At 39.2% G+C, this 23,695-nt stretch overlaps 1 protein-coding gene across 3 annotated transcripts in view; it reads right to left on the reverse strand.

The window, feature by feature from the left end:
• The window catches only part of KANSL1 (KAT8 regulatory NSL complex subunit 1), a 191,351-nt gene that overhangs the window by 52,622 nt on the left and 115,034 nt on the right, over positions 1 to 23,695 (reverse strand). For all 3 annotated transcript variants that reach the window (XM_067020920.1, XM_067020921.1, XM_059048721.2), the window contains 2 exons: positions 9,335 to 9,476; positions 1,077 to 1,178 (listed from right to left, as the gene is read on the reverse strand). In XM_067020920.1, the coding sequence (XP_066877021.1) occupies positions 1,077 to 1,178; positions 9,335 to 9,476 (244 nt within the window). The remainder of the gene's footprint in view (positions 1 to 1,076; positions 1,179 to 9,334; positions 9,477 to 23,695) is intronic.

The following is a 23,695-nucleotide window of genomic DNA, read 5'->3' on the forward strand; positions in this document are numbered from 1 at the left end:
TGAGAATGGCACAGTATCACTTCTGTGGAATTACTGCAAAAAATGCATAAGCTTTAACGAAAAAACATCTGGCAACTCCATTCTGAGGAACATTACACATAATAACTTACCAATACTCTTGTGTCAAGGTCATGAAAGACAAAAACTGAGGTGCTCTCACACATGGAAGAGACTTTAAAGAGATGTGACAACTATATGGAATATGGAACTCTGGACCAAAAAAAGGCGGTCTAATTGAGAAAATAAGTGAAACTGGAATAAAATCGGTAGTCTGTATCAATGTTAATTCCTAGTTTTGACACTGAACAATGGTTATGCAAGCTGTTAACACTAGGGGAAGTGGGGGAAGGATAGGTGGGGACTCGTGTACTGCTTTTGCAACTTTTCTGTTAAGTCTAAAATCAAATTTCATTCATACACCAATCTAGGAGTTTTCCTTAGATCAAATTACTTAAAACAAGAAATGTTAATACTCATAAAAGCCCGTGACCTTTTGAGAAAAGTAAAAATATGAAAGAAATAAAAGTGGTCTTGGAATTCAGAAGGAAAATAAATTAATTTTGGTGTTCAGAGAAATAGGAAAAGGGAAGGAATCATGAAGAGGGATTTGAGCTAGGCTCTAAGGAAACAGAAGATTATAAAAAACGACAGCTTTATCCTCATTACAGAATTAAAGGGGGTAACTCAAACACCATTTTCAACATCTTTGTGAGTTAAACCTCTAGTCCGACCCTTCCATTTTATAGTGGCCCAGAAAGGTAACCTTACTTATCAGAGTTATCAGAGGCACATGGTCTCCTAATTCCCAGGAATATTCCATAATGTCATACTTGCTCTGGCTGTGCTGTCATGAGAGTTAGAAGCTGCTTTTAAATTTTAAAGTCAGCTACACAACTGCACGAGGGGCCCTGTGGTGCCCTATTTGGTAATTCAGAGCTTAAAATGCCGGAGGTGATAAAAGGGGATACAACCCCTTCCTTCAGCCAACGCAAAGATCCTTGTTACAGAGAATAAACTATGCTGAAGCTACACCCCAAATTCTCACTCATTTTCCCTTTTCTGTCTTTTATACTTACCAATTTATCATTCCCATGATCTGTCTTCACCTCAGAACTAAGTGGAAGAAATAAGTCTGTTGTGTGCTCTGGGGGAGGCGCCTCTCCAAGAACTATCAACCCCTGCAGGACAGAGAGAAAAACAGCTTAAGTGGTGTAAGTTACAAATTTAATTTAGGAGTTAATATCAAGAGTTAGGGGCTTCCCTGGTGGCACAGTGGTTGAGAGTCCTCCTGTCAATGAAGGGGACGCGGGTTCGTGCCCCGGTCCGGGAAGATCCCACGTGCCGCGGAGCGGCTGGGCCCGTGAGCCATGGCCGCTGAGCCTGCGCATCCGGAGCCTGTGCTCCGCAACGGGAGAGGCCACAGCAGTGAGAGGCCAGCATACAAGTTAGGGGCAGGGTGGGTCTGGTTTACCAGAGGCCTTTTCCTTTATCCTGTGGTTCTGAAACAAAATATACCACCAGCAGCTTTGCTCTTCTAAGAGTGATTTCAACAAAAGGCCCTAGCAGTAGCCATGAATATGGCCTAAGACTCAAACCCAAGCTTCTCCTTTCTTCCACTTGAATGTTCGGACCTACATTGGCTTGTAGCATTTTTTATTCACATCTTCCAGATCTGGGATCTTTATCAGAGTATGGTATTTTACACTGTATCACCAACCAGACTATACCCTATTAACAATAGCAATGAAGTTTTTCTACTTAACTTGATCAAGAATGTGGCTTAAGGATGACCAAACGAGAAGTGCTGCAATTATAAATGATGAGCTAAACCAACTATCTCTGAGCAACCACAACCACCGGGTGAAACAAAGGTGGAACAGTCTCTACAGTAAGTACCTTAGAAACCAAAAACTTAAAACTGTTCCAAAGACACCTGTTTCTCACAAGCATAAGCATTACTCCAGATTAGGTTCCTGCTTGACAATTTCAAGTTCAGATTTTACATTCATCCCAGAAAATAAAAAATGTAAAAAGAAATTTTAAATGACTCCACAAATCCTCTCTGTAGCCAGCATGGGCCCAGCTTGGTGAAGGCAGAAGTTAGCTTACTATGAAAAATAAACAAAAACCACAGACATGAATCTTCCATGAACACAAGCAGAGGTGACCAAAATCCAGTTACGATACTGTGTAACAGAAAGACTGGGATGCAAGTGCTCTTCGGATCTCTTTCTCTGGTCTAGAAAATAAGGAGATCTGACTGATAAGAAGCTCTTAATGGAAATTTTGTATTAGAACCACTTGGGGGAAACCTTATCAAACTATACCTGCCCAGGTCCAACATCAAATCTACTCAGAATCTCTGAGGTGGGGAGTTGGGTAGTCTGTGTTTAAAAAGCTTCCCTGTTAGGTCTTTTTTTTTTTTTTTTTTTTTTTTTTTTGCGGTACGCGGGCCTCTCACTATTGTGGCCTCTCCCGTTGCGGAGCACAGGCTCCGGACGCACAGGCTCAGCGGCCATGGCTCACCAGCCCAGCCACTCCACAGCATGCGGGATCTTCCCGGACCCCGACCCGTGTCCCCTGCATTGGCAGGCGGACTCTCAACCACTGCGCCATCAGAGAAGCCCCCTGTTAAGTTTTAATGAAAGCTCTACATTGAAAAATACTAGACTCAATCATCTTGACTCAGCATCAGAATCCCCCAGAGAACATCCTAAAATATATCAACAGATTTCAGGGCCTAAAGAATTTAACTTATCAATATGAGCTCCCTAGGTCATTATGACATAGGCTCTTGTGAGCCAATGAACCAGATGATCCTGCCCCTGGGGTTATTTCTAAGACAAAAATCTCTGTGAAATAGGAGATGTAAGAGATTGGGGGTCTGGCGGTGGTTAAGAAGGAACAATGGAATTTTACCTCAGTTTAAAAGGGAAGAAAAACAGAACCTCCCCCCAAGAGAAACAACAAGTTACCTATTCTGGAATAAGACTATACCTAGGCTACGTAGAAAATGAAGCAGAGACTCCGCAGAAAGAGGGAGAAGTTATTAAGAAAGCAAGAAACATTTGCCCTAGCTTTCAAAATGGGGTTTCTCTGGCTAGAAGAACTTCTGCAAAATATTTTCTTGTTTCAATCAGAAGCATAAAATAGACCTCACAAACTTTTCCATTTCAAAGTAAAAACTGTTTGTAAAAAGCAGCTATTTTATACAACATTCCCTTCTCAGAATATTGCATTCAACATCTTCTGTGCTTAGGAGCCTAAACCACCTCCCCATCTCCTATATAAAGCTAACCCAAACTCATCTTGGCAAAGTCCATAATCCGTCCCTACCTTATTTATCTATTTCCAACTACTTTCTCCAAATATTGTTATACTAACCACATTATCTCCTAGAAAATGTCTGAATATATATGAAATTGTTGAGAGCTGGGGTTTATTACAAAGTAGTAGGTAAAGAAATGTAACTAAAGGTTACAATACTACCCACTACCTGTTCTTATGTCTTTGTTTATATTGATTCTGCCCTTTTCTTACATTTATCTATCCAAAAGGTCATGCTTCAAAAAAGCTTGTCAAGGTCAAGTCCCACCTCCTTCCAAGAAAATGTCCCTGGTTAACTGAGCCCCTTATTTTCTTTATCCACATCGCCAGACTTTTTCTAAAGCATCGTGATTTTATCTTACATTCTGTATATTTAAATCTCATTTCCAGAGCAGAACCTTAGGTCAAATTATTTATTTCATTTATTGTTGCCTCACTTTGTCATTTAAATGTTAACTAATGGTAAGATCCTTGAGAACTTAGACAAAATACAAATATATTCGAATCTCCCATATTCCCTAGCAGAGTTATACACCAAGAAAGGAAAGGCATAATAATTATTTTTTGAGTTTTATGTTAAAAACGTTTTGCCCATGAACGAGAAAATATTAAGTTTATATTAATTATAGGTAAGATCCTAAATAAATCCAACTATTAGGTATATAGGTATAAAGTTACCCCCTCAGGGCTTCCCTGGTAGCGCAGTGGTTGAGAGTCCGCCTGCCGATGCAGGGGACACGGGTTCGTGCCCCGGTCCGGGAAGATCCCACATGCCGCGGAGCGGCTGGGCCCGTGAGCCATGGCCGCTGGGCCTGAGCGTCCGGAGCCTGTGCTCCACAACGGGAGAGGCCACAACAGTGAGAGGCCCGCATACTACCAAAAAAAAAGTTACCCCCTCAATTTTTCTTAGGTGAGAAGCTAAGTCAGGATAAAACAGCCAATATTTTCCAAAGGGAAAATTTTCTCCTTAAACTACCAAATAATTTCTAAAAACACCTGAGAGACTACAAAGACACCCTTCCTGTGAAATCTTTAAAAGACCTAGTAGGGACCATTTATTCCCCCCACCCCTTTTTTTTTGCGGTACGCGGGCCTCTCACTGTTGTGGCCTCTCCTGCTGCGGAGCACAGGCTCCGGACGTGCAGGCTCACCGGCCATGGCTCACGGGCCCAGAAGCTCCGCGGCATGTGGGATCTTCCTGGAGTGGGGCACGAACCCGTGTCCCCTGCATCGGCAGGCGGACTCTCAACCACTGTGCCACCAGGGAAGCCCTCCCCATCATTCTATAGACCAAGGAAGGATGCAGGTCGAAGGTCATGTCAATAGGCCAATCCGTGGCAGAACTAGGGATAAAAGCTGGGTTAGTTAGACCCAGGTAATCTTTGTTTTGGCTTTCATTCATTCAAATCAAGCCATCGTGTCTCCATTCATCAAACCTTTTTTAGGTGCTGGGGGTACAGGAAAGAAGACATATCCTTCTCCCTACTCCTATCCAAACTCATCCCTCAAAGTGCTTACAATTCTAATACTGGGACAAAGACAGAATATCAACAATATGAGTAAGTAAAATTTATGTTGCACACTAGAAAGTGTTAAATGCTAAAAAACTAAAGGACAGTGAGAGGATAATAAAGTGGGAGTAGGCATTCTTTCATATTAGGCAGTCAGGGTAAAATGCACCGAGAAGGTGGTGTCTGAGCAAATACTGGAAAAGAAACTTGGGAACAAACTTTGGGAATATCTGCAGGAAGAGCTAATGCAACAGTTTCAAGGTTGGAGCCAGCTTGATAACTTTAAGAACTGTAAGGAATTTGGTATGACTGAAGGAAAATGAATGAGTGGAGTCTGAGGCAGAAGCTCAAGGCAGAGGAGGTAAGTGGGGGTGCAGGGCCTTGTAACTCCCTGTCTTTCAGCTTTTATGTCCAGATGGTTAAATCACTAGAGAGTTTCAAGCAGAAGGGAGCAATGATCTGACTTATGGTTTATAAGGATCAATTTGCTATTGTGTTGACATGTGGATGAGTGGATAGTAAACAGAGGAGCAGAAAGAACCGCTGTTGGACCAAAGTGGTTGGATTCTAGATATATATATACATTTGAAGACAGAATCAATCAGTTATGCAAATATGCTTCTTGGGATGTGAGGGAAGAGAGTAGTCAGAGAGTCAGTAAAGGTTTCTGGCCTCTGCAACAATAGAGCTCCTATTAATCTGTTGAAAGGTCTTTTCAATGTGCATTAGTTTTAATCAAATCTATTTTTGCAAATATTTACTCAAGTGCTATGCTGATTCATATGCTACCATTCACCCATGCATTCTTTCCCTGACCCCCAAAACTGTTCATTCATTATAGCATACAAAACCAACCATTAAATCCTTTATACTGTACCTCATACCAAAAAGGATGAAAGCAACTAAAAGGAAGATGAGCAAACAAAAAGCATACAAACAACTAAAATCTGTTCATTCAGCTGACATTTATTGAGTGTCTACCACATGCTGGGTGGTGTGAAACCCTAAGAATAAGAAAATAAAATACATTCCACTCATAAGGAGCTTACTACCTTCGTCTACCTCAGACAGACAGGCAGGCGAAGTACTACAATGACAGTGCTATAACAGAAGTTTAGAGAAGATGACGTGAGAGCAGAAAAGAGGCAGAGTTTAAGGAAGAGACTGATGGAAGGAAGGCTTTACGGAGAGGTCTACATGATTACTTAAATTTTCCTAAAATATACTTAATAAATACAGTTAATAATCACGAAAGGAAAGGTCATTATTAGGAAAGAAAACTCCATGAAGTTCTACTCCACACTTATCATGGCAACCCCAAGCTGGGATTCCCTACCATTCGGAGTTTATACTGGGTCAACATTACATGGCTGTGACATTAGCCACAAGCAGCAATAACCTCAAGGCTACTGCACTCTAAGGCCAAGGTAAAAAGGCCAGGAGAGTCTCCCCACCCTTCACTATCACTTCCTAAAGTCAGAACCAGGACCATGCCTGGATTGTCCAGGCCTAGAGAACACAGGACTACAGAAATTGGGAAGGGTCACAGTTGCATGAAGTCATAACATATCCTTATAAATTATTCCTCTCTGGAAATACAAATCTGTCCTACATTAAAAAAAGGAGGGCTCCCCTGGTGGCGCAGTGGTTGAGTCCGCCTGCCGATGCAGGGGCCATGGGTTCATGCCCTGGTCCGGGAAGATCCGACATGCCATGGAGCGACTGGGCCCGTGAGCCATGGCCGCTGAGCCTGCGCGTCCGGAGCCTGTGCTCCGCAACAGGAGAGGCCACAGCAGTGAGAGGCCCACGTACCAAAATAATGAATGAATGAATGAATGAATGAAGTGAAACTAAAAAAGGAAGAAATGGTAGAAGAAACTGTGCTAAGCCTGATTACAAAACAGGGCCAAAGCAAGCAAGCAAAAAAGAAAGAAAAGAAAAAACTAAGTTGTACACTTGGGTCAACTGCTTTCCCTTTACCAATTTCAGGTAACACATGGAGTCAAAGTACAAAGAAAAAAAAAAACCACCTCTTCATCTGTAAAACAAAATTAAGATGCAATTTCACATATTCACCTTCCTACTTCATTCTAAATAGGTCAAGCTTTCCTACCCATCTTAAGATAAATCAGTGACCTCACTGTAAACCAGCACCACAAGATGGTCCTGGGCTACCTAGACTAGACATGGCTGACCATAATGCCTTATAACTCTATGAAGATGGAAACTTCAACTGCTTTACATCAATTCTGAAGACAGGTATTCCAGGTTATTGCTATTCCCATTCAGCAGCTTTTCCATCCAGAAGTTTCACTGTTCTTCCATCTCTCATTCCCAGTAACAACATTTCCATCCTTAGCAGGTGCTGTGTAATCTGACAGATCAGTCAAAAGAAGGGATAAAAAAATAATATAATGTTTTGTACTAGACATGGATGTTGAAGATTGTGTGTTAAGAGAAAGATTGCGTGTTAAGAGAAAGAAGTCTCCTTTAGCAACAGAACCCTCTTGGTCCCTGTGCCTTCCCCCTCAGTTTTATTTACCAGGCATGAAATTTCAATAAATATGCTCAAGAGAAATGATGAAAAGGATACAACAGCAGAATATGTTAGACAGAAAATGCTTTGGGGTCAGATAAATAGCGCTGAGTTCAAATTTAGCTTTGCTTCTTACAAGCCTGTAAGCTGTTGATTTGTGCATTAAATAACACACATGAATGTACCTGTATATAGTCCACACTCAAGGTTCAGACACTGTTTTCCTTTCTCAGTCTAAGAAATGGGAGCATCTTTTTTTAAAAAGCCGACTGAATATGAAAGTTAAAACACAACAGTGTTCCAGATGGTATGTCTTAGTTTAACTGAAATCACTTCTTAGTGGCACATAACAATGGTGCAGCTTACAATCAACAGCATCTTTGAGTCTATGAAATACAGTAGTTTTATAATGAGGAACTAATATAACATAAACACATATATAAACACACAGTACATATTATATATATATAATAGATAAAGCAACAAATATGACTGACTACCGTTCTAATAATCTCAGTTGTTACTAAGAGACTCTAGTTCTCAAATATGAAAATTCTCTCTTAACTATTGGCTATAAAAAACCAGACACTTGTAGAGGTGTCCATGACAGAGGAAGACTGTTTTTCTCCTCAGGATAGGCATATCTAGTCATCTCCCAGATATTCTTTATCAACATTTCAGCTCATATTCTACAAATATCACTTAATTTTCTTTCTGAAAAAGAGCTAAGCATAATGTTTACCATCCTTGGTGAATATTTTTAGATTTAATTCCTCATTTGCGCTAGCTAATTTTTAAAGTTAGGATTTAATGTGTTCCCTATCCTACAGGAACAAAGTATTATTATTATTTTTTAAGGTAAGTCCTCTGGACTTTGCCCTCAATTATAATATGTTCTACTGAACTTCTGGAGAATTACATATAAGCCCATTTGGGGAAGAAGCTCAAAGAACGCTCCAGTGAAATGTTTGGAATAAAAGCTTACATAATATATAAGGGAAGCTGCAGGACTATTACTTCAAACTCTTACCCTTTTGTTCATCTTGTCAGTTAGCCATCCTTTAACTCTTGGTCTACTAATTAATTTAATGTATGCAATTCATGGTACATAGCAATTTTCTTAAGGCTTTGACCATCACTAAGGCAGGACAAAAACGTTGTGACACTTGTTTTTAGGAGCAGTAGATGCTTCATCTAGACCCACATGTTCAGTCAGGGAGGTCACTGCATCAAGCTAACACAATAAGCACCTTGCAAGAACATAAGCACCAAGAAAGGAGGATTTTTATTTACCACTGTGACCCCACTAAGGAGAACAGTGCTGGTACACAGCAGTCACTCAACTATTTACTGAATGGATTTCTTTTCCATGTACATTTATCCCCCAGTCAAACTCCAAATAAGCAGAGGACATTTTTCAGAAGAAAAACTATACAAGTATCACTGTTGATAAAAGCTGTATCATTAAGAGTCAGTCCACTGCAAACAGGAGAACAAAGGAAAATGAAATCACCAGTGTCTAATCTTGCCTGAATGATCTTTCAGGAAAAACTTTATTTTTCCTCAAGAAAGCAAGGGAAGCTTAGCAGTAAAACAGAAACGCATCTAAGTAAAACAATAAGATGAAAATACTGTCATCACCACTTTTCCATAAATGTAACAAATATGCAGGTATCGTCAATGGCTTACATTAAATAGTGCCTTTTTTTTTAAATGTTCCCTGTTAGCCCAGATATTCAAACTGTTTTGTTCTAAACCCATGAGCTAATCTAACATTATATTCTAACAGTGTTGTCTGCATTATGCTAAGTAACACCAGGCTCTTAAACAAATTAAACCGCTATATCAGATCATATTAAACCATTCTCTCTGACATAGTTAAGAGTTACTGAGGGATGGGGAAAAGAGGATAATAATAGTTTTTAGCTGAGCTGAAAAAGACCAGACACTTATCCCTTACCTTATTAGCACGTATCTGTTTGTAAATATCTGTTTGCTGCCGAATTCGATATTCCAAGTCAGAAACATGAGCCTGAAGCCAGTTCCAACGGCTGACAATAGCTGCTCGGTCTGCAGCCCATCTCCATTCTGACCTGCGCCTCCTAAAAGGAAATAAACTGAGTGAAATCCAAGAGTAGCAGCAACATTTATACTATATGGGAGTGGGACGGTTTTAACATCTAAATGCCCTTATACAGACCACTCTACTGTCAAAAAAACCTTAAGACTATATATATGTGTATGTATGTATGTCACAGGACACACGTGGATAAAACTCTTCACATAGATACTTCCCAAATTAACTAGCTGAAACTGCCTTCTAAGTATCCTGATCCTGTCTGTGGCAAACAGTTTTTCTGAATTGCTTTAATTTCTCAGGAGATAGAAATATTTTCTACTTTAAGACATATAAAGAATAAAGATTACGTGTCTACATAGAAAATCAAAGACATTATAAAGCTAACCGAGAATTCAGCAAAGTTGCCAAGTAAAGATCAACATACCAAAATTAATAGTGTTTCCAAGTGCCAACAAGTAGAAAAGACTCATTTCTTTACACAGAACTATTTACAACACTAACAAATGCTAATATTATACACAAAAGATCTTTGCAGAGAAAATAATAAAACCAAAAGACCTCCATAAATGGTGAGATAGATTTTTTAAGATGGCAATTTTCATATCTACCTACAAATTCAAATAAGCTCCAATCAAATCTCCCATAGGGTTTTTTGTTTGTTTGACTGAGCTGCACAGCTTATGGGATCTTAGTTCCCCAACCAGGGATTGAACCCGGGCCCTCCGCAGTGAGAGCGTGAAATCCTAACCGCTGGGCTGCCAGGGAATTCCCCCACCACAGGGTTGTTACTGGAAACTTACAAGCATCCAAAACTCCACAATGGTGTAGGGGAGGAACAACACTAGAGAAATTCTAAAGAAAGTATGGTGAAAACTCACACTACAGACTTAGGGTAAAGCTATGGTGATTAAGGTAGTCTAGAAAGACAAAAAGACCAGTGGGACAGAATACAGAACTCCCAAACTTAGAACTGGATATATAAAAGAGATGGGCATTCAGAGCGGTGAGCAAAGACTGAATTATTCAATAAATGGCATTGAGATGCCAGTTCTTTACATGAAAAAAGTAAAATTACTTCCTTTCTTTATGATATAATTCACTATTTTTGTAATTCCTAAATCTGAAAAGTCAAACTTAAGTAAGATTATCTTTGGAACTTCAGGGCAGGGAAGGATTTCTTAAATAAGACACACAAAAATTTTAGCTAATTTTCAACATACTGCAAAAGATTTAATAAAGTTAAAGGCAAGCTACTAGTTGGTAAAGATATCTGTAACACATAAAACTAAAAATAACACATCAGAATATATAACAGAACTCCACCAAAGAGGTTTAAGAAGAAGATAATCTAACAAAAGATGAATAAATTAAAAACTCACATAAGAGAGATCCAAATGGCCAATAAATACATAAAAATGTGCCAGGCCTTGTTAGATTTTTGGTTAAAATATTAGTAGGTCAAATACTAAGAAGTCATTTCAAACCCAGAATGGAAAAACCAAGCATTGGTGAGATGTGGAAAACAGTACTTCATACATTACCAACAATAATAAAAACTGGCACCACCACTTTTCAAGAGTAATATGGAAATACTTGGCTAGGTGGAAAATGCGTATACCTAGTCATCATGAAATTCTATTTCTGAGAATATAACCTGCACATCTGCATGAAGAAACAGGTTCACTGCAATAGTTGGTAATAACTAAAAATTAGTTACAATTTAATTTGCTAAAGTAGGGAAATAGATACACTATAATTTACTGGATTTTTCTATAGCAATAGAAACAAATTAACCAGTAGTATCTGTATCAACATGACTATATCTCAGAAGACAATGCTGAATGGAAAAACATAAAAACTAATAATAAGCTAAACAAAGTAAGTACTACTATAGATATACACAAGTGGTAAAGGAATTTAATGGAGTATTGTTTATCAAATTAATTATTACTGTATGTCTCAACACGACTAAATCTCAACAATGTGGAATGGAAAAACTATATAAAAACTTTAAAAAAATTTTTAAAAACCCAAAAAACAATAATAAGAATTGTTGGGACTTCCCTGGTGGCACAGTGGTTAAGAATCCACCTGCCAACGCAGGGGACATGGGTTCGAGCCCTGGTCCAGGAAGATCCCACATACAGAGGAGGAACTAAGCTCATGCACCACAACTACTGAGCCTGCGCTCCAGAGCCCTCGAGCCACAACTACTGAACCTGTGAGCCACAACTACTGAAGCCTGCACACCTGCAGCCCGCACTCCACAACAAGAGAAGCCACCACAATGAGAAGCCTGGGCACCGCAACGAAGAGCAGCCCCCACTCGCCACAGCTAGAGAAAGCCCATGTGCGGCAACAAAGACCCAACCCAGCCAAAAATAAATAAACAAACAAAAAAATTTATTTATATATATATAAAAAGAACTGTTACCAATACATAAATAGTAAATGCATAAAACTGATAAACAACAAATTCAGGATCAGAGTCCTCCTTACCTCTGGGAAGGGAAATAAAGAAGTTAGATTTTAGGGGCTTCTCTGGTGGCACAGCGGTTAAGAATCTGCCTGCCAATGCAGGGGACACGGGTTTAAGCCCTGGTCCGGGAAGATCTCACATGCTGCTGAGCAACTAAGCCTGTGCGCCACAACTACCGAGCCTGTGCTCTAGAGCCTACGAGCCACAACTCCTGAGCCCATGCACCACATCTACTGAAACCCGCATGCTCTAGAGCCCATAGTCCGCATAAAAGAGAAGCCACGGCAATGAGAAGCCCACACACCACAAAGAAGAGTAGCCCCTGCTCACCGCAACTAGAGAAAGCCTGCACGCAGCAACAAAGACCCAACACAGCCAAAATAATAATTAATTAATTAATTAAAGAAAAGAAGTTAGATTTTGGCTCTAACTGTAATGTAATGTTCAACTGCTCTTTAAAAACTACAAGTCTGATAGAAAATGGCAACTTTAATATTAGAGGGGGTAACTGGCATCTGGCATATTCTGTAACCAAAATATTTTATGATCTTCTACAAAATTCTATTCCAAGAGAGAAGTAGTAGTCATACTGCCCTTAGCCCCATCTCCAAACAGGTTCTACATACTGACTAACGAACATTTTAAGTGACTGTAAGTGAAGTTTAACATAGTCCACTGATAGGGTGAAATGCATTATAATAAAAGAGAACAAATCTAACCATAGCAGAAATAGAAATGAGTTAATACTTAATCATACCATAATAACTAAGATCAAGGATAGCAATAGTATTTTACTAACTTCAATACAGTCCAAATATAAGCCACTGAAGCCAACCATTGTGATAAAGTATTATCCAATTATTTCTCTTTAGAAACAAGGCATATAGTTCCCTAACCTTGATGGAAAAAGCACAAGATATAAAGATACTTTCTTTTTTAAGTACAATTATCTGGTTCAATATTGGCTGCAGGTCTAAGTACCAGCCCGAATTCAGGAAAGAACCTCAAGAGGTCAAGAATAACCTCTGGATCATTCTTGAACTATAAAAATGTCCCCCCTTTTCTAAAAGAGGTAAATGTAGTTAACTCTCATATCCCATTTCCAACTTTCATCACTCCTCATGATTCGCAACCTTCCTATCTTGTAAAATCCCTTGGTTTTACAGGTTCATTTCATTTCTGAAGCTACCACAGTACCAAGTCCCCATCTACCACCAATGGGCTACTCCAATAACTCTGTAACTACCACTCCTAACTTAAATCACATATTACTTCTCCTCAATAAAATCTCCTCAAACCTTATTTCTTCCTGTCACTCTTATGTGTAAGGAATCACACCAGCTTCTCTGCTTCTCTACAAATCCTAAGTCTTCAAGGAAACAAAGTAGAAGGGGAGTCAAATATCATAAAAGGCAGCAATTCTAAGCCAAAAAGTGATTAATAAAATTAACACAACATCCATTTAATGACAGTTTATTCCCAGACAAATCTGTTTTAACAACTGACAGCGGCTAGCCAAAATAATACTCTAATGTTGAAAACCAAAGCAAAGGAAAGATGATTTCTTGGCCAATTTACAGCACTTCCTCCTTAGTCACCCTTGGTGGACAAAGAATCCTGGCAGTCTCTCCCAGTGATCCTGAACTTAGCTCATAAGCCTTCTCATGAAAGTGTTCCAGGACATCAAGCATTCTGAATTGGAAGGAAAGATGAAACTTGTTATTTCTGAATTTCGACACATCTTAACCGAAAGAATTTTTTCTCTTTTTCTTTCTTGTCTGAAGTCAAGGAAAAAATAAGATGGAAACCACAACACTTTAACTGTGTGAAAACTTGAAAATACAAAAGGAAAAGAAAATTCCTTAAAACATTTCAGTTCACAAGAACTTTGGTGGATAAATACATTTTTTCTTCTGACATTAATGAACAGCCCTCTTCAATTTTTTTAACGTCAAAACTAACAGGCTGATATACAAGTATTAATCTAAATAGCAATACAAAACCGAACGTCATGGTAATATTTTTTTGGAGATTGGCTAATAAACTAATTAAAGACAAATAAGCTAATTAAAGATAGGCAGCATTAAGGAAGGACTGCAACCCCCAATTATGAACAGGTTTCGTTCCACAAATACACTTATCATATGACAGTTTCTAACCAGATGTAATTTTCAGCAGGAAGTTGTCACAATGTGGTAGTTAATGAAAAGTGGAAAACACCCCAAGTGTCCAAAAAGTATCTTGTGTTCAAAATACCAGCAACATGGACAGAAAGCTGAACTGTTAACAAAGTTGGGAGGTGTACAGTTAGCAAGCCTGAGGTGAGCTGTGAAGATGTTACCACACCCCAGTGGCAGAGCAGAGCACAAAACATAGTGCAAGAATAACAGCTTTAAGTGTTAAGAGTTTGTGTTTTTGTTTCCTCAACAAAAACAACATGCCACAGAAACTCAGTTTACCAGAGGAAGAGGTAGATTTCGCCCCTAATATTCAAAATGTAAATTTATTACTCTGATAATTTACAGCTCAAAACAAGAGACACTGATTTAAAAGTAGGGTCATCCTTTAAATAGAACATGTGGCTAAGGCTGCAGAGTGATACTTATGCAAATATAATGATAAACTGGTTTCTACTGCAGTCATTATCAATAATGAAGAAAAAGATGTGGATTCCAACAATCCACAGAGTTCTTTCAACTCTTTCCTATTGCTTACTCTACTGATAATTAGTAAAATAATTGCTCTGTGCTGTCTGTGCAGGACACTAGGATGCTTTCTAAGGTGTTGTTCTGCCATGTACTTTATGCCAGTTTGCACCAGAATATATGTCTACATGTACTGGGCTACTTACTACCCGAATGGGAATTCATTTTAACTCGTATTTTGTTCCTTGCTTTTATTAAATGTTTTACTGGTAAATTTTCTTTGTCTGCATGTGCTGTATAAAAATCCATTAAACTTTTACACAATGAATTGCTTTTTGGTTACCTAAATGCAGAAAGATACAGTACTAACATTTGCTTTTGTAATATCACATGAATAGTAAACTGTAATGTTGCCAGCTATGTGCCAGTATTTATTTGTATAAAATAGTGTATGTTGTATAAATACTCTTTTTTAGCTACGTGAACTTATAGAGCTTTAATAGTTCTTTTTTTTTTTACAGGGTTAGTAGAATATTACCACATATCTAGAACTTAAGATATTCTATAGGATCTAAGAAAAATTATTTACTTGAACAAAAAAATAATTTCCTCTAAAAAAGCTCTCATATTTATAAACACTTTAAAGCTAAATAGTGGAAAGTACTAGAAAATTTAGAGTTCAGGTTACATGTTGGCCAACGTGGAAAACAAAAATGGGATTAATTTTTGTTTTTAATTCTTTAAAATCCTCTTGAATGGTAACATTACATTAGAAGAGGACAAACAGATCAACATGGGGACTTTGATGTAAGGAGATTTAAATTCTCTTAAATGTGAGGACCCAGCTCTTTCCATTTTTATTACAAATTAGATATTATGCATTGAATCTTCAAAGGTGTCAATGATAAAACCTTTTCTACTACACCTTAAGAATCACTTAACTTAGAGGTGGTTACCACTTACCTTACTAAAAGAAAAACAACAAGGAATGTAATTTCTACTAACACAGAGAAAAGACAAACATTTGCTACACCCCTTACTGCCAACATACTGTCAATGAGTTCAATAAGTGATTGTATTTGATAAATCCTATCTTCACTGCTGCCACAGACAGCAGGGGTAGATACTGTACTTCCCTCTTCTCAAAGATAAACTGCAGCAAAAGCTGATTTACCTAAAAGTAACACTAAAGCTAGGCACTGAACCATGTCAAACACTTGACCTAGTGCTGCCTTTAAATCACCTAGTTCTAGTCCAGGATGGGAAATCTTTAAGTCCAGTAGAACAGTGCTGGTGGATTATACTTTTCCCTGATCTAGAAATGTTTTTAAATCTCATTAAAGTAACAACAGTATGCTGCAAAGGCCTGAATGGTGGCAATTCCATCTTTGATTCCGATTTCAGTCCTATCTCCAATTCTTTCTTTTTATGCAAATAAAGATTCCATTAACAAGATAAAAGTAAAATGACTGTCCGCAGCAAGTTACACAGTACATTGTTCAACCAAAAACAACCCGATAAGTTATGTGCTACGTCCAAATGTGCAAAATGTCTGAAACACCTACATTCTGAAACCTCTAGGATCTTTAGATGACTTATAAAAAAACAATAAAGCAGACTAAGTAAAACTGAGATCACCGTCAGATATCCAGCGCACACAGTTGCTAGACTCACAGTACCCAGGGTTAAGAGTGAGGGTCTCTATGGGATAGGAACAGAAAATCTTAACATTACAAAGAGTCACATAAAAAAAAATGTGTATACAAGTATTAACTACCTAGCTCAAAAGCAGTGTGAAAAGAATAGAGGGAAGAGCAGGAAGATAGGTTTAAGTCAAGTTACCACTTTTATTTACCTTGTGTAATCCTAGACATGTAAATTGACCTCTAGAAATAATAGCAACATCAGACTCACAGGATGTGGCATTCATAAAATGATGTAATAATCCTAATTGCAAAGAACAATATGTATATTAGAAAAGAACAATTATTAAATAAATATAAACCTTGGATTTCAATTCCGTATCATAAAAGATACAAAAGAGGAGAAATAAAGAGATGAAGAAAAGAAATCTCTAAGAGGCAGACATACTCAGGAAATAGGTGTTTTCAATTAGCAACAGAATTCTCGAGAGTTTCTTGAGGGCGTCCCTGGTGGCGCAGTGGTTGAGTCCGCCTGCCGATGCAGGGGACACAGGTTCGTGCCCCGGTCCGGGAGGATCCCACATGCCACGGAGAGGCTGGGCCCGTGAGCCATGGCCGCTGAGCCTGCGTGTCCGGAGCCTGTGCTCCGCAATGGGAGAGGCCACAGCAGTGAGAGGCCCACGTACCGCAAAAAAAAAAAAAAAAAAAAAAAAGTGTTTCTTGAGGGTTGGGCTTCAGAGTCATCTAAAGCAGTTCTACTCTAAACATGAAATCCAAAGTAGTTCGTTAGAACACACACTGTGTTCAGCCACAACTTCAATGACATTACCCCTGTGCCCCCAAATTAACAGATGAGGGAAATAAAGTACAGGGTCGGGGGAAGAACCAAACTGTCTAGCATCAAATATCCCACGTTTTAGCTATAAAATAAAACTTATAGATAACAGTGGGTTAAAGAGACAGTTTGTGCTTGTCACTTTAACTAGGTTACATCAGCTTTCTAGAGATGTCTGTAGCAACTGGAAATAAATGTACCAGATCCAATTCATCCTGATAAAGACTTAGGGTGTTGAACGTTTAAACCTTCTTTCTTTTTCTTACTGCTTAAATCAGATTACCTCTGAAACTGAAATGAGATTTGAGTATTTGGGAAGATTACTTCAGCCAAGCTTTCAATCCACCAGGAACTCTTCTACCCTTCTCGCCTCCATTTAACAAATATTTAAGCACCTAAAATTTACCAGGGATTTTACTAGGTACTGGGGATACAATAATAGCAAACAAGAACGGTAAACTGAAGAGTTTAGTGGAGAAGACAAATGTTAATAAACAAATAATCATGCAAAATGTGAGATAAGAGATCATAACTATGACATCAGATTTAGATTGGGGGGGGATCTGGAAAACTTCTCTGTGGTATAAACATTTAACCTGACCTCCAAAGAGTAAGTTAGGACTTGAACAAGCAAACGTGCTGAGATAAGGGGTAGGGGTAGAAGACATGGAGAGATATAGAAGATACTGAGGGTTGTGGTATGTCTTAGGAAGAAGAAATGACTTGTATACAGGTTATGGAGCTAGAGCTGTGACAGTGAAGGAGAAGAATGCACTGGAGTTGACATTGGATATAGGTAGGTAGGGCCAGATCACACAGGACTCTAATCCATGTTAGTATTATGAAACAATATAAGCAATCCTGATCTTGGCCCATGTTCTTTAATTTATCTTGGAACTCTTATTTTAAATGAAAAAATTTTAATACAAGTTAAGGGATAATGGACTCCCATATAACCACCAACTAATTTCAACTATCAACCCTTGGCCAATCTTATCTCATCCAAAACGTCTATCCCCCATTCTTACAGATTAATTTTGAAGCCAATCCCCATCATCAGATCATTACACCTGGTATATATTTTTCTTTGTGTCTCTAAAAGGTAAATTAACTTTACATGTATAACTTTCATAATTTAAAAAACATAATTCCTTAATGTCAGATATATAGCTATTGTTCAAATTTCCTGGATTATCCCCATTGGTTGGTCCACATCAAAGTCAAATAACATCCACACACTGCATCTGGTTAATACACCTCAAATTTTAAGTTTTCCTTTTCTCTCCCCCTCGCAATTTATTTGTGGAAGAAACAGACCTATCTGTCCTTTAGAATTTCCCACACTGTGAATTTTGCTGATTGTACTCTTGTCACGAAGTCCACACTTTTGAACTTTATAAATTGACACCTCTAAACTACCTTTAGTTTGTTATTTATTATTCTCCAGATCAGCAGATAAATTACTGGTACATTCAATTTTTTCATTTTTAAGACTGAGATATATACTAAAAAAAAAACCCCCCAACTTTTAAAGAATTATATATGGTACCTCAAACTCTTCTGAATGCCCATCTGCCAGACTTTTTATTAAACATGGTAACATATACATAATATATAATCTGCCAGGCACAATAAAAATAAGAAACAATAATTCTCCAACACAGACCTTCAGCAGTCCTAAGGCTGAGGCTGAGTCCTGTGTGTTCTATGCAAGTCTCCAACCTGAAAATATCCAGGAACATCCTTTATCCCTAAAAACTATCTCCCTCTTAGAGTCTTTCCTGGTGAACTGTATCTCACAATTCATTACTTTGTATTCTTCAAGCTTAGTGGGACCCCCTTATTTTGTTATTACGTATTCCATATTTCCAAGTCATGTCATACATATGATTGGTCTTCAACTGGATTATCCATGCCTTCTTACAGGCACTACCTACGATGTGCTTCAGGTGTAAATCAATTTTCAATGGTATCCGCATACATGCAGTTTTTACAAATAAGGAATTCCCAGGAAATATAAAAAATATGAGACTTATTTAGCCAGTGGTTTGTCCTGCTTAATTTTCACCCTTAAAGAAACACCTAACTTAAGTCTGAAATACCTGAATGCCTTAGACATGCTGAAGTGTTCTAATGGAGAAAAATACAGCATTACAAAGAAGGATGGAAGTGGCTTACAGTTCTTTGTGGCTGGTGTAGAACTGGACTTGGAATGTGAGCACGAAGATTCAGAACAAAATACTGGCCTAGTCACTGTGCCTTTTTTAGAGAATAGGACTCATAAAGGAAAATGACAAAGTACTGAAAGGATCTCAGTTAGTCAAAGAACTGCTAATCCAGAATGGCTCCTCTAGAGTGAACAGATAAAGTTTCTGTCTACTTCTCTGCCTAGAAAATCCATCTTTTTAGAGTGACTTCCATTTTAGAGCCTTTCAAAAATCAAACTGAGGTCAGAACATTCAAATTCTGTATGTGATACTAATTCCTCCTTCGAAAATCCTAACTAGTTAAGTAATCCCATTCACCACTCAAAAGCCATAAATTAAAGTGTTAGACTGGCTATTATTTGATCCAGCTCACTCACCAAAGCAAGAGACTGACAAAGATCACATTTTACAACTTAAAGTACCTATTGTAAGCAGCATGGGACTTAGAAGCTTCTCACAAACATCACAACTAAGACTGAAAGAAAAACAATCCTCTTCTCTTCACCATTCCCCAACTTCCCAGCTCTGGGCTCCTTAAAGGAGAGTGAAAGAGTAGAAAAGTACTATGTATTGACAGGTAAGAAGAAGGGGGAGGGAGGACATCAGAACTTCTTATTCCACGGGGAGAACTTGTTTCTGGCTATCTCTAGAACAAAGAGAATTCTGTATTTAGCCCAACAGATTAACTGTAGTACAAAAATAGAATTCCTATAGAGAAACATGTTTCTCCTCACTTTAAAAATAAAATACAGCTTGTTGGAACAAGCATAGTGTTTAGAGTCAGTGAACACTAAATTCCAAATCCTGGCCCCGCCACTGCTACTATCACTGAGCCAGCTATCGAAAGATAAAAGAACAAAAGTTCTTATCAATGTTCAACCTCCAGGAATGTTGTTCCAACTTTAGTGTGTATAAGAATTATCTTAAGAGTTGAAGTGAGTCCCAGGGATCTGCCTGAATAAAAAGCCTCTTACATAGTTCTTACACAAGAAGTGTGTAAGAACATACTCTCAGAAATATTACTCAGAGATACTGAGGTTTAGGAACAAGTGACACATCTTCAAGAAAATGAAGCTGAGGGGCTTCCCTGGTCGCGCAGTGGTTAAGAACCCGCCTGCCAACGCAGGAGACATGGTTTCAAGCCCTGGTCCAGGAAGATCCCACATGCTGCGGCGCAACTAAGCCCACGAGCCACAACTACTGAGCCTGTGCTCTAGAGCCCGTGCGCCACAACTACTGAGGCCACAAGCCACAACTATTGAAGTCTGCGTGCCTAGAGCCCATGCTCTACAACAAGAGAAGCCACTGCAATGAGAAGCCCACGCACCGTAACGGAGTAGCCCCCACTCGCCGCAACTAGAGAGAGCCCGCACGCAGCAACAAAGACCAACGCAGCCAAAAATCAATAAATAAAATAAATTAACTTTTTTAAAAAAAGAAAATGAAGCTGAATCAAAAATCAATTTGTTAGTTAATTTATTAGTTCTTAAAAATAAGTAGAAGCACTTCTGGTCCAGGAAAGATGCTGTAGACTCCTTTTCTCCCAGCCCATCCCTGCTAAACACAAATATAAACCCTGGAAATAATGCGAGGCAACCAAAGCAAAACTCTGAAAGGTGGAAAAGAGGGAGGTGAACTGGTTAGGGACCTCAGGACCAGAAGAATAACACAGTGACAGGGCATGTAAAAAATTCCATTCGACAGAAGGTTACCAAGGCCTGGTGTTTCCTGACTTCCAACTTAGCAACAAAAAGTGGCCCAGACAGGCTCATCGTTCCCCTGGACGGATCGGGAGTACCACTCACAATACCAGGATAGCCCTGCAGCACAGCTAACAGTAAGAGGCCAGGAGAAACGTTATTACCCCATTTTTCTTTCCTTTTTACAACAAATATTCACTATGTTTAACCTCTCTCTCCCCATTACCATTATCTCTTAAATCCAAGTTCTCACCCCAACTACTGCACTGAAACAGCTAATAAAGGTCACCAATGACCTCCACTGTGCTAAACCCAATGTCCAATTCTCAGTCCTTATCATCGCTGCCCTATCAGCAGTATTTAACACAGGTGATCATTTGCTCCTTCCTCCTTACTTTCTTCACTTGTCTTTCAATACATCATATTAACCTGGTTTTTCTCTTGCCTTTTAAAGTTCCTTCTAAGACTCCAACTGCCCACACCTCTAAATCCTGTTTTCTACACTCACTTCCTAGGTGATCTTATCCAATCTCATAACTTTAAGTACCAGCTATGTTTCTGACCCTCAAATTCTTATCTCTAGCTGAGACTACCCCTCCCCAAATCCCAGATTCCTATATCCACCTGCTTTCAACACCTCCATCTGAATCTCTAAAAAGCATCTCAAACTTACTGTGTTCAAAACCAATCCCATCCCCTGCCACTTGCCCATCTCTTACACTACCCCAAACCTGCTCTAACTGGATGGATCTGTTCTGGTCAAAAATCTGTGTCATCCTTAATTAACTTCAAATCCTTCACCCCCGCTTCTCTCTCACAAACATACAACACACATACAGACTCCACATTTGGTCCATCAGCAAATCTATTGGCACTATCTTCAAAATCTATCTAGTGTTCAACCACTTTTTGCCACATCACTGACACTACTTTGGTTGAAACTGCCCTGATTATCACAAGAGCCTTCTAAATGGTCTGGCTCTCATCCTTGACTGCATTCCCACTATTCAGCATGAATACAGCAGCCAAAGTGATGCTGTATAAAAGGACAACTTAGAACATGTTATTTCTCTCTCCATAATCCATTCTAGTTGCTTCCCATCTCTGAATAAAAGCCCCGAGTCCTTTACAACTGCCCCAAATGGTCATGCGGCACCTACTACCACCCCATCCCTGCTACTTCTCTGGCCTCGTCTCCTTTTCTCCTCCTGGCTCATTCCACTCAAGTCACTGCTTTCACTGTTGTTCACTGCACGTGCCAGGCAAGCCATCAACCACAGGGCCTTTTCCTTGCTATTCCCAGGGCAGACTTCTTCATTTTCTTCAGGTCTCTCTCTTCCTCACGTCACTTCACTGAGGCCTTCCCTTGACTGCTCTATCTTAAAACTGCAAGCCTCTGGCCCTCCCCAACACCCCTTTCTATTCCTCATCCTGGTTTTATAATTTGAATTTACATATAAAATATTTTAATCATGTTATCTTACTTATTGTCTGTTTCCACCATTAGAGCCCTCTCCAGGAGAGCAGGGATTTTTGTCTTGTTCACCGTCACATCCCTGGTATCTTGAACAATGCCTGGCACATGGAAGGTAGTCAAATATTTGCTCAAAGGGAGGGAGGAAAACAGGAAGGGAGAGAGGGAAGGAGGATAGAGGTTAGAACTATGATCCTAACTTTTTCCTTCCAATAGATAAAAACCAATGTACTCCTAGAATGAAGCTAACCCCTTTCGTCTTTGGTGCCAACAGATCTCATAAACCACTCTAGCCTCTCTTGCAGAGGGAGACACGAAATTATAGTCCACACTCCTACTCTAAACCTATACAGACGAGGAAAAATAAAGCTATATTACAAAGTGAAAACTGCCCCAAGGTATTTGATCCATGTTCTTTTTTTTTTGCGGTATGTGGGCCTCTCACTGTTGCGGCCTCTCCCGTTGCGGAGCACAGGCTCCAGACGCGCAGGCTCAACGGCCATGGCTCGCGGGCCCAGCCGCTCCACGGCATATGGGATCTTCCCAGACCGGGGCACAAACCCGTGTCCCCTGCATCGGCAGGCGGATTCTCAACCACTGTGCCACCAGGGAAGCCCTGATCCATGTTCTTAATACCAACCATACACAACTTAAATGGATGCATACAGAGGGTACTAAGAATATTCTGGATGCTTTTACACACAGTAAAACAGAATTCTCACATCACCTCAATACCACACATTTTCATACCATTTACTAATAGTTAGAATCTCAAATTATGTGACATATATAAGATATTCTATTTCAAAGTTTTCTTGGCAACTTCTGAACATTTTTTCATATGAACTTGAAAATTATTCTGTCAAAGTTTTTGTTTACCACATAGTATATAAATGCACTCTCCACCCCACCTTCCGAAAAACCCTTAAGAAAACATTTTAATGACCTAGTTAGCCCTCAGAGATCAAACTAGCCTGCGGTGCAGAATTACTGAAGGCACAAAGACATTTCCCCTGCCCTAACAACCTGGAGACATCAGTGAGTAGTGATCTGCATTACGGTGCTAACACAACTTATTATTGAACATTATAAGTGTTCAATAAGTGGTAGCTGCTGCTGCTCTCCCTAACTCCTGACTACCATACCCAGCTGAACTAACTCAGCTACCCTCCGGCACGCCAAGCCTTTCCATCTAATGACAAATATTTGTTTTGGTAAATATGTATTCCTTAAACACATCTGAGAAACAGGAACCAGA

Source organism: Kogia breviceps, chromosome 19 (assembly GCF_026419965.1).
Source record: "Kogia breviceps isolate mKogBre1 chromosome 19, mKogBre1 haplotype 1, whole genome shotgun sequence".
Lineage (NCBI taxonomy): Eukaryota > Metazoa > Chordata > Mammalia > Artiodactyla > Physeteridae > Kogia > Kogia breviceps.